Source organism: Gobio gobio (genome assembly GCF_949357685.1).
Source record: "Gobio gobio genome assembly, chromosome: 7".
Lineage (NCBI taxonomy): Eukaryota > Metazoa > Chordata > Actinopteri > Cypriniformes > Gobionidae > Gobio > Gobio gobio.
The window spans coordinates 42,246,403-42,258,906 of record NC_137103.1 but is presented as its reverse complement, the minus strand read 5'-3'; the positions used below and the strand labels follow the sequence as shown (position 1 = coordinate 42,258,906).

Sequence of the window (12,504 nt, the reverse complement as noted above, 5' to 3'; positions counted from 1 at the left end):
TTGCATTAATATGTTGATTCGGTGTCATTTTGTGGACCTTTTCACTCAAGTGATTTACAATACTAACTGCAGGACCATTTTAACTGGAGTAGTCTAAGGTTAAAAACTTGCTCAGTGTTACTCGGTTACATGCAATAATCCATATTTTACCCAAAGCAACTTACAGTACATTAATAACAGAAACAGAAACGCAATTTTGGGTTGCTGTAGGGGACAACAGGATCTCAGTACCTCTGTGATCATGGGTTACTATCTGGATTTATTCCTGCAACTGTTAGGTCAGTAGCCCAGCTTCATCACTAGGACACTGCCATCCTATCAAGGGCACAAAGATAACAGCACAGGATTGTTTTGATGCAGTCCTGATGTAGTTAATTTGCCAATCTAAGATACTGTGCAAAAATGTATGGCAGAGCTACACCAGCACTGGCCACTGACTTCTTGAATGAATGGTCAAAGGAGCCGCCGCATGCTTCTGTGCGGCTGTCTGTCCACCAGCGGTTGGAGGATTCCTCTGTTTGTTATCACTTGACTGACTGCATTTACACAGTCAACCCCCGCTGCTTATTTTGCTGGTCGCACAGTTTACTATAGCGCATCTAGGCCCTGTCCTTGGAGCGTGTCCAGTAATGACTACTGCTGCCGGCCCCCCCCTCTCCGCCGGTCTTCAACGCAGGACAACCTGCTGACACACCAACCGCCAATCTGTGGGAAATTTTTCCTGGAAAGCAGCATATTCTAGACGATATGCAGCTGTGCATTTGAATGTAGTAATAAAGGTGCTTCTAGATATTATATTTAACATACATTTCTGTGCAGACCTCCAACAATGATCTCCATATTCTGAAAAAAATGACCATTTGCTAGGCTCCGCCCCTCTTGGTTTATAGTTTCTGACGCCTTTCATAGTCAACTAAAAAAAGAAGCCTCACCTGACAGAATTTACAAGTTATAACATTATTTTAAGAGAAAAAAAAAGTCAAACATTTTTTTACAGCATAGGCTACTATGGGATTCTAAGTTACTTCGCCTGTAGGTAAAATTTATACCAGTTGCGATAAGGTGATAATTGTTTGTATGCTATGGGAAATACCGATATTATATTGTTATATAAATGAAAAATAAGTAACCAAAAACCAAAATCAACTTTAAAAATAACTTAAGTGCATTCTATACACTAAACTTTAAAAACAACTAATGCATTTAGTCATCGCAACATTATAATATACAGTATGAAAAATGTATATTTATTTTGATTAGTTAAAAATTACATTTAAAAATGTTAATAATTGTTAAATCTTGTTAAGATGAACTCTAAATGAGGTAATATAAATGCAAAAATAGACCAAATAAGTAATTAAATATCCAATATCGACTGACAGCAATAAAAAAAATAAATAAAAAAAAAGATTAAATAAACATATCTAATAATAACCAATATGGTCCAGAATATTTTGTGCATCCCTAACAGCCCGTACCTGAATTAATACATACATGAAACATTTTTGCATCATTACAAATGCTTAAAAATAGTTTTTGTATCAGTATCATTAAGCAACTATAAAAAGTAGAAAATCAGCTTGCACATTCTGTCTATATTGTAATGAAGCAGTGTTCCGGATATTGTCTTTGTTTATCCTCTGCAAATGTCTGGAAGACTTCAGACATTCTCTTCCTGTCATGCTTCAGTGGGCTGCGGGTCTGGCTCAGGACTGTGTGTGGGTAGAGGTTCACACCCTGTTTTCATTAACGGCGGTACAGACGTGTCTGTTCACTGGACACTTAATTTCACCGTATGCTGCCTGAGCCCAAGCCATATTTGTATGTGTGTATGTCCTGATCTTTCATTCTCAATTAAGTAAAAATGACAGTAAAGGGGCCACCAAAACACCTGTGTGTGAGCGAGTCTCCAAAGCCTTTGAATACACACTAGGAAACATAAAATGGATGGAATTATCTCAGAGTTTGAAGTCAGGACTAAACGGTTCATGCTGGGAATGGCACGCTGTTAAAAAAAAAGGAGAAAAAAGGACGCAGAGATGAACAGGGAACAAGAAGGGGAGTGGGCTAATCCCCCGAAGCATCCATATATTGCTCCTTACTCCTCTCCCACTGCTTGTAAACGCCCTGGAATGTAACATGTTGTCTTTGGACCCTGTGTGTGTGGATGTCTCCAGTACGGAGAGATTTATGTGCGCAGACGTTGCCTAAAGCTCCCTCTTTTTGACTTTTAACAAGGGGCTTTGAAGCAAGGGTAGAGCCTTTCAGCATTAAAGTAATATCTGAGGCACATTCTTTCATTTCTTAGTCAGTTATGCATTGTATCTTTGTGTGGTGGGTGTATCTTTGTCAACGCGTTATGTCTGGCAGATACAACATCTGAGAAATGGGTCAGAATGAGTTTGTCTTCCCTTGTAATAGCGAATCTTCTCTCGCGCAAAGTTTGCGACGCATAAGAGCCTTTTTTTTTCAAAAGATGTACTTTCAGAGCACTTTAAATATTCCTCAGAACTCAGATGTTAACAGTATACATATATTATTCTTTATTTTCAAGCACACTAATGTTCGAAATACACCAGACATTTTTTTTTACATCAAAAACTGTCGAAAAGTAAAAAGACTAAAACCCATGTGACCGAATTCAAGCAAACTTGAAGGAAAAGTGCACTGGACTTCCTCTTCCCAGTCTCATTCCGTATGTAGGGCACAACTTCTCTGACTTTTACTTTTTTTAATGAGTGTGGAAGGGAGCTGAGCTACTTCTTCAACTTCTTTATCGGAATCTCATGTTTTTCAAGTAGACTTTATGCCACAATCAAATGCCTGTGGACTCTTCGAAAAAAAACAAAATCAAGACATCCCCCTGCTTTCACTTACCATATCTAATCTTTAAATCCCCTTTTGGGGCTGGTCAGTCCCCCATGTGAAATTTAAGATGAGGAGAACAGGGGATCTTGGAAAGCCATTTACTTAACTGTTTATAAAAGCCACATGAAGGAAACTTTGCACAAATCCCTTTAACCGCTGGTGAAAGAGCTTGTTTCCACACAGAGAGAACAAGCAGCAAGCACAACTAAAGCGAAAAAAATGGGAAGAAAAATTAAGCACATTTCATTTTTCTTGTCTAGGTAGGATCAAGCCTAGGTGCTTTTACACAGTCTTGGTCACCGTTGGGAAGTCAAAATTAAAGTATTTCCCACTCTGAAATGATATCAATCTTCTGCAAAGATTGCAGTCTGTTCCAGATAGTTGGCGGTCATACATCTGACAGGAACACACAAAAAAAAATCAAAAGTCAATAGGCCTTCCTGTAAGCTGCCTGCATGACTTCTCGGGTGTCGGGCAACGTTGGGGTCGGTATTGACTGAGGTAGTTTCGAAACCAAGAGAAAAAGTAACTATTCCTTTCATGCGCTAGGGTTTTTGTAGGGTTTGCGCTAGTTTCCTTCATGGATGCCTCAACACATCGCACATGGTCATGACGCCAATGGTTTTAGCATATTGACTAAAGCTGGTCATACAAGATGGCAACTCAAAAAAGTGACTCTAATCACTATACAGACCAAAGTTTACTTCAAGAATGAACAAAGTGGCATTAATGAGTTTAAAGTCTGGTGATTGAAAAAACTATATTATGATATTTCTCTATACTTTTAGGAGAATAGACTTTTATTGACAAAAGACAAACTTATTACTGAAACACTAATAGAAAAATTGTTGGAAGACATCGCGACCCTGTTAAAGGTACCATATTCAAGAAGAGGGTAACAGATTAGTGACTTAAATTCTGACACAAAAACTCGTACCGCTAAAAACTATTGGAACATAGCACTAAGTTGTATAGACTACTTTTTATGATGTTTTATAGTGCTCTTTCGCCATTTTGGAGAATTTTACAGAAGAAAATTATCACTTTTTGTATTGCACAGCAAAAAGAAAACATGCATACAACTTGCAATAGTTCTAAGATATGACAAATTGGTAAAAAAATAAGACAAAAAACAACAACTACAACACCAGTATAAATGTAGCCTGTTCATGCTATCCTGCCAGAGATCCTCTTTCTCTGGATCAGAAAACCCACTGCAGCGGAAGGGCCTCATTTAGAGAAACAGAAAGGCAAGGCAGAGGAAAAAAAGAGAATAAATCCCTTTCTCAGGAAGATTAGTGGCTGTCCCTTTAGAGTGGGCTGTGGATGGAGCGGCTTTTTAAGCCACATTTTTCTCTGCCAGTGGCTTGACCCCTGGTGCACTGCATCTCTCCCCTGGGCTGCCCGCTGTACTGCTCTCTGCTCCTCCCACCCAACCTCCTTACCCATTCTTCACCGTCTCTACGGAGAACTACTCAGGAGGGATAAAGAAATACCTCTTTTTCTCTGACATGGTGTCTGTGACCAATCTAGAACTGCTCTCTGTGCTTCCACGAATGAAAAGGGCGTTTCTGGGCTGGAAAGAATCATCTCCACCTGTCATCAATCTACTGATATTATGCCAGGCAGGAACTAGTAAAGTCACAGGGCAGGGGGCGGGATGATATCCTCACCACATACAGGTATCAAAACAAAACTAATTGGCACCAAACATGATAATCAAGGCTCCCTGAAGCAGTGCAGCCACAATTTGATCCTTTCCCCAATTTTCTTCTTTATTTTCCACGTCTGCTGAAATGAAGTGATTATCCACAGATAAGGGTACATTCACACCAAGAATGATAACTATAAAGATAACTATATTAGCGTCCACACCAGTGGATTATATATTTCAGTTTATTCTAAGCACGTGCTTGTCTGTCACTTTAAATGCTCAAGCTCGTTACAGCAGGATAGATTCCGATTGGATAAAATCGTTCTGAAAGTGATTTCAACTATATTGGTTTCACTGTGTAGCTGTGGTGTGAACTCTGCTATTCTTTAACCCCTATGGGTCGGTGTGATCTTCGACCTCTAGGGGTTAATATTGAGAACAGTTTTTAGAACTATATCTTAATCGTTATCTCTATGGTTATCTTTAAATGTCCTTGGAGTTACAGTCTGCATTTCATTTAAATTAGCAAGGTCTGTACAATAACCTTTAATTTAGTACACACATCTACATTAGATGGACCAACCTGAAAAATCTTTTTTTAATCTTTAATCTGAGCTACAAATCTAATAAATCTAAAAATAAGAAACTAATTAGACATACATTAATGCTTCAAAGTTAAAAGGTCAGTATTTTGTTTTCTGAAAGAAATTAATACTTTTATTCAGCAAGAACGCATTCAATTGATTATTAGTGTCAGTAAAGATATTTAAGATATATATATATATATATATATATATATATATATATATATATATATATATATATATATATATATATATATATATATATATATATATATATATATATATATATATATTTTTTTTTTTTTTTTTTTTAATACTGTTCCTGTGAACATTTGATTTAATCAAAGAATTCTGGAAAAAAAAATGGATCACAGTTTCCACAGAAATATTAAGCAGACATATTAAATATTAAACTGTTTTCAACATTGATATTACATTTTTGAGCACCAAATCAGCATATTAGAAATATTTCTGAAGTGACACTGAAGAGTGAATTAATGAGTAAAATGTAATAGATTACGGAGAAAAACAAAAATTTAATAGACAGTTATTTTAAATAAATAATATTAATGTTTTAACTGTATTTTTGTTCAAATAAATGCAGCCTTAGTGAGAACAAGAGACTTCAAAAAATCTTACCAACCCCAACATTTTAACAGTAGTGTGTTATTGAAACGTAAGATTGGCAAACCTTTTTCGGTCTATGCAGTTCATACAGCAGCAGTAGCTGTATGTGCATTATTAGAAGTAACTGCCCAAGGGTGTTACCAAGATGGCCGCCAAGTGGACTGACTGTGGGGATCATGTCAGGACACATTAAATTTGAGAACACCGGTTTAAAATTTGGCCTAAACTAGTGGGAAAGAATGTGTTGTGGTCGGAGAATTTTCTTTGCAGATTTTCCTTTGAAATACTGACACCTTTCCTTGTTCCTGCTTCGTATCATGTACCTACACCGAGCACACATTGTCTAGGGGTACTGAACAAAAGTTGGAAAGAGCAGCTAATAAATCCTGCAGATCCCCTGTAACCACTAAACTGACCTCAATAAAACAAATTCTGCACCATAAAAGCTGGAAATAGACATAAAAGTGAGAGGAAACAAAAGCTATTGAATAGCTTAGAAATGCTTTAAATAAGTGCAGCCCTGCTCCTAGAGATCTATATCGCCCTGCAGGGTTCAAATCCTCTAAACTCTATTCAAACACACTTCAACCAGCGAATCCAAGTCTTCAGGTTCACTGGCAATTACAGACAGGGTTTGAAATAAACCATGCAGGGAGGCAGATTTCCAGGGACAGGACTGAGTATGTGTGGGTAATGGTCCTAATATTTTTACAGAGATGCCGTCAGTTCGTTCCAAACCTGTATGACTTTCTTCCGTTGAACACAAAATTACATTTTTGTGGAACATACTGTTTTATTTAGTGCAATAGCAATGAATGGGGTATGGTTCAAAGCTTCAAGCTTCAAAAATGGCACAAAAGCAGCATCAAGTTGTTCATGTTGTGCAGAATATGCACTATATTTCAAACATTCTGAATTCAAAGTGAAATTTAAGTACAGTAAGTATTATAGTAACTTGAGAATCGTTAAATATGATTTGTGAATGTACCATTCAGACCAATTTTGTGAACTGGATCAATGATTCATTGAAAAGATTCAGACTCACGTGAATGCTCATGAACATGCTAAGGAGAACTAGAGCGAATATTCAGATTTTCAGTGAACAACAACTTCATTTTCAGTCGTATGGACCACTCAAATGATACTTTTGAAAAGCTTTACCCATTTATTGTTTTTGCATATAAAAAAAACAACCAGGACATTCTTTTAAAATGTTTCACAGAAGAAATAAAAAGTCATACAAGTTAGGTATTGACAGTAATTTTTGGGCGAATCATTAATCATTTATTTTATGCTTATATATTAAGTGTAACACTACATTGTAAGCAAGAACTCCCATGTCTACATCTTTATACAGTCTTGTAAATCTAAAATTACTCCCCACCCCTCAAAAAAACACTTGCATACTTGAAATAATGATGTGTATGCATAATTAACGCACATCTTTGTTGATTTATTCATGTTATATGGGTATAATGCTACATAGAAAACAACATCACCAATAGCCATGTATTATGAAAATGCATTTCTTTACATCAATTTGCTATGGCAGGCCAACAATATTGATGTCATCCAGCCCAACACTATTAAAGTATGTCATCCAATGATAAACTACATTACTATCTCAGCACAGACTCCGAAGGCCAAATGACCCATGATGCTAACAAGTTCAGACAGCTATGATTAGAAATACATAACTTCTGGTCTCTAGTTGTGAGAACAAGGTCCTTCACCATCACTGAGGTTTGTATTCAAAAGCCTTTTCAGCAGGCAACTAACAAAATGAATTACTATTCCTTGAGTATTTCCTATTATCATACTTTTTAAGTTTTAAATATGTCAAAGAACTCTTTTCACATTTAAAATAACCTACAACATTATACACCGAGACAAAAAAAACACCCTTCTGAAAACCGGGTACACCGATGCCCTATTTCTCCTTTTGTCTTAAACAATTTATGATCATTGCTTTCTTATGGCAGGCCACCAAACCCCTCATTAAACAGTACGATGCCATAATATGAGCAGGTCATTAGCATTTCAAAGGTCTTTCACTATCTTCATGTTTGTCAGATGGACAGCGCAGTCCACTGCTCTCCCTGAAGCTTTAAGAAATTTATAACATTTATACTCTGGAGGTAAGAACAAGGTCTTTCAACCTAGTTAGAGAAGGGTTTTCATCATGCATTCGCTGACATCTTTTAAACATGTACAGCCTCTCGTCCATCACTCTTTTCTTTGCATCTTTGAGTCAACAAGTGATACACGAGCAAACCGGGCCGATACGCAATGAATTCTATTTATCTGTCAGCCGATATATGAACACGTCTTTTGTTATGTAGCGTAATCTTGGGTCTTAATAATAATTTTAAATAATATGTAAAAAATACCACTTGGTAAATGGATATTAGGCGTGGTAAATCAACAAAACGAGATTTAAACAATAAGACTAACTGTGTTGAGGTATATAATAATGATTAGTTTTCTGTCGATGAATGTATTCAAACAGTTGCTCACCTGTCTAATAAAACACATTATATATTAAAGCTTCTTTGGTGTTTCCATTGTTTCTACAAAATAGAACCATCATAGATAGGCGACACATGAACACGGCCTGTGTCCTGTTTAAAATAGCTTATTTCTGGATTTAAACATTCTAATAATGTAAACATTTGGAATAATGTAAGTAAATATACATATATATAACACTGTTCTTGTGGTTTTCGGATATTTTAATTAAAAAATCGTAAATATTATGCCTTTAAAGCCGAGTGGAAATATTATAAAATACAAGCTTATTAAAAATATTCATAAATACTATAATAGAATATAAATAATACTAAAATAACACTTCTAAACTGGATTCCCAAACACACTATTTACCACCAGGAGCTAACTAGCTAACCTTAACTTGGTCGGACAATCCAAACAAATAAAGAAAACTTTTGAAAAGCACCAGAGATCACACTTCGTAAGTCAAGCTATGAACTGTCTCTACACATTTAACTGGGATAGGAAAGAAAGCAGTTCAACATCAGAAAATAAGGCAGTGCACCTTTTCCATTGGAGAATACAGTACCTCGAGATGCCGTGGTCGGTGAGGGCTTTTTGGGAAGGTCTGAGAAACTACTTCCATCCAGGCCTGTCCCCTTGCATTCCTTCTTTTCTGTGGTGGTGGAACTTGTGGTCTCCATGATGAGCCTGAAAGAGAAAAAACAGATTTTTAGTGTCTTCTGAGTCACACAAATAGATGACCTGCTGAAACATGAAGTAGGTTAGCAGACAAAAGAGGTGTCGTAACCTGCCATTGATACGCTTTTAAAAACATATGCAATGACTGATGCAAAATGTAACATCACTTCCCTCGACAAATAGCTCTACAAATGCATGAAATCTTCGGAGGGAGTGACTGAAAATGTTTCCATTATATAAACTACAACTCTAAAGAAAAATCCTTCACTTCCCTCTGCCCTGTCTCATGACTTGGCTGTTTGTTTTGAGAGCTTAGAAAAGCCGTTGTAGAAATGCCATGTTACCAGAAGAGACAAAGCAGAGAGCGTGCAGAGTACCTCCTCTATGGCAGCTCTGTCAGAGCGCTCAAGTGCCTGTGCTGAAGGCAGATGACTTGGCAGCACGCCGCTTGTTTAACTTTGTGTAACCTACAAGATTATCCTTGGTTCAGAGCAAACAGCGAGTGGTTTAGGATTGAAAAGAGGTCCAGACTGAGGCCATTCAGTGTCTGATTGTGGCTGCCCATGTTGTTTGTTCTTCAGCAAATGAACAAGTATGTTTAATACACCTTGCAAAGCATGATTCTACTCAGATTTAGTTGAAATAAATAGGGAAAAAATAATAAATTTTCACATCAACACTCATAAGGCCCTATTTTAATGATGAACAGGTGTACTTAGGGCATGTCCGAATCCACTTTTGCTAGTTTAACGACAGAAAAAACGATGGCGTGCCAGGCACATGTTCCAAAAGGGTTGTACCTAGTCTCTTAATGAGTCATGGGTGTGTTTTGGGTTAACATGCAACAAACCAATCAGTCTCTCATCTCCCATTCCCTTTAAAAGCCAGTTGTGCTTGCACCATGGCGGATTTGCTATTTACATGGCGGAATTTGCCAATTTGAAAGCTTCTCCACAGAGGAATCCTTTTATTTTTAATATTTAAAAATGTTTGTGTGCTGCTGCACGTCCCTGTGTGTGTAGCAAGCAGAGTGTACGCGCGTTGTGTACCTGCCTATAGGCGCACATTACTAACGCGCCCTTCAAATAACACAAAAAAACTGCGCTATTGACTTTAGACCAGGTTTTTGTTGGTCAATGGCGTAGTCGTTTTCAGCTGCCTCAAAATAGCAATGTGCCAACAATGCGCCTGAACACACCTCGTTTTCACACCAGCATGCCCATGGGTGAACAGATGGGCGCGTGTGCATTTGCTATTTAAACAACGTGCAACGTTCAATAAATGCATGTAGTCAGTAATTATGTTAAATAATCCCGATCTCAATATTGACCAAAATAATCATGATTATAATTTTTGCCATAATCAAGAAGCCCTGTAGACTGTGGTATTTGGAACCCTTTAAAAATCACAATTGAAAATTAAAGTCATAATTGTGATAAACTTTATATTTTTCTTCTGCCAAAACAAACAAACAAAAGAAGAGGAAAAAACCCAGCATGTCTGCATTTATCATATCACAACAGACGATTAGGGAAAATAACTGGCTATATTATTAGTAGTGTGCTGCAAAAAGTGATGCATGCAAACTAAATGATGCTTTACTTTTGACCTTTTGAATGTTGTTTCTACATGCTAATCCAAAATATAATTTTCTTATGTTCAGTATCCTGCAAGAGTACCTGTGGCCACATTCATCAGCCTTTTCTTGTGCCAGTTAAACATCCTTTTGCCAAGATAAGCCGATTAGAGGTGGACTGTTGGAGTTGGCCAGCATCTGTCTCACTGCTTGTTAGCCAAGAGGGTACATTTGCCATCCTGTCTCACTGACACCTCTTCATAGATGTAACTAAACATTGTAGATGTCAAAGGATTCATTTATACATTAATAATGAGGCCTCCTAATGCGACTTGTGAACTCAGTGTTGTCATCAAATGTACACAGGCCAATTATAACAACTGGGACATTTCTATACGTCTCTTATGGAAACCACCTTCCAGGACTCAAGGTTTTTCTTGTTCCATATCATTACCACGATTGTTAAAAGAGAATGTTAAATGAAATGAAACCCTGTTTGAGGACATTAGTTAAACACAAACATGCTATTACTGGCGCTCGTCGCCTTTATTTGCCAGTAACACCCATTACTGCAGCCAAATCTGCCCTGGAATAGACGCACAGTAACAATGACTCATAAACACCTGTCAAAGATGATCAATCATTATCCATAACATCCACCATGCAAGGATTCATTTCAATACTTCAATTTACTATATAGTGCTTTTAGTTTCAACTATTAATCGTGACTAATCGCATCCAAAAATGAAAGTTTGTGTTTACATAATATATGTGTGTGTACTGTGTATTATTATTATGTATTATAATATACATGCAAATATTTCTAAAATACATACATGTATGTATGCGTGTATTCAAATGTACATACTAATTATACACAGTACACACACACATAATATAAATACAAACTTTTATTTTGGATTTTATTTTGACAGCCCTATTTTTTTAACAGTAATATTGCATAGTATTTTTTACAATAAAAAATATATTTTCTCATTCTTATCATTGTTGAAAACTGTTTGTGATGCTTAATATTTTTGTGGACACCATGATACATTTTGTTCAGGATTTTCTGAACTTTGGATCAATTTAATGCATTCTTAATGAATACAATTAATTTCTTAAAAAAAACATACATACCCGCAAACTTTGAAAGATAGAGAGATTTGAAAATTGTGCATTATTCAAATGGCAGGGCTGTTAGCTATTGGTTCAAAAGTTAAGACTAAAAGGCTAACCTGGTATGGCTAATCATCCCAAAATGGCCAAAATTCTACTGTTTGATTTGCATAGCTAATATGTTGCCATTTTCTTGTCACGGTGTGTAGTCTAAACCTAACTCTGACCCTTTGACAAGAAGTTCTGACAGTACAGGTGTACATAACCGAGTGGACAGGTGGCGGTGAGGGTGAAAAACGACAAGAAAGCAACTTTGTTCTTCTGCGTGGCTGCTTTGACAAATGCAGCGTGCGAAAAGGATCAGAAACTCAGGTCTGCATGACAGAGGGGTGTGAGACCACGCAGGCTTGCGGGCTAATCCTCCATAGCCGCCCCCTACCGCATTACCCCACCTACTGCTGGGCCGGAAAGTTCAGCCGTGACCGTTCACAAAATCCCCCCTTCGCTCCTGCTCATGGATTGGCCATGCAGACCACCTTCACAAATTCACCATCACAGATAATGATTAGACCTGAGTGTTTTCTCAAAAAGTGTGCTGCAAGAGAAGAGCAGAAGGAGGACATTTGATTAACTTTACACTTGTTGTAAATTTGATTTCCCTTCCAACCAATAGTTTGACAAGTTAAGTCAAGTAATAAAGCTGGACACAATCCACTTTATCTTCTTCACACAACTTTCCCTCCATTTTGAGGAAAGCAATTACACCGACTACTTAACACCAGCAATTACGTGGACTCCCAAAGTGTCAAAAGTGTTTTTCTTCCAGGAAGCTCCATGAACTTTTCTTCAATTTCCCTGAATACATGACAGGCAGCTTTGACTGC

At 37.1% G+C, this 12,504-nt stretch overlaps 1 protein-coding gene across 3 annotated transcripts in view; it reads right to left on the bottom strand.

Annotated features, from left to right (window-relative positions):
• The window catches only part of gli2a (GLI family zinc finger 2a), a 90,562-nt gene that overhangs the window by 62,829 nt on the left and 15,229 nt on the right, over positions 1-12,504 (bottom strand). For 2 of the 3 annotated variants that reach the window (XM_079821884.1, XM_079821886.1), the window contains exon 2: positions 8,813-8,934. In XM_079821884.1, the coding sequence (XP_079678010.1) occupies positions 8,813-8,927 (115 nt within the window). In that variant the 5' untranslated portion in view covers positions 8,928-8,934. Of the gene's footprint in view, positions 1-8,812; positions 8,935-9,034; positions 9,174-12,504 lie in introns of those variants that run through there. The other variant, XM_079821885.1, reaches the window with a different exon arrangement.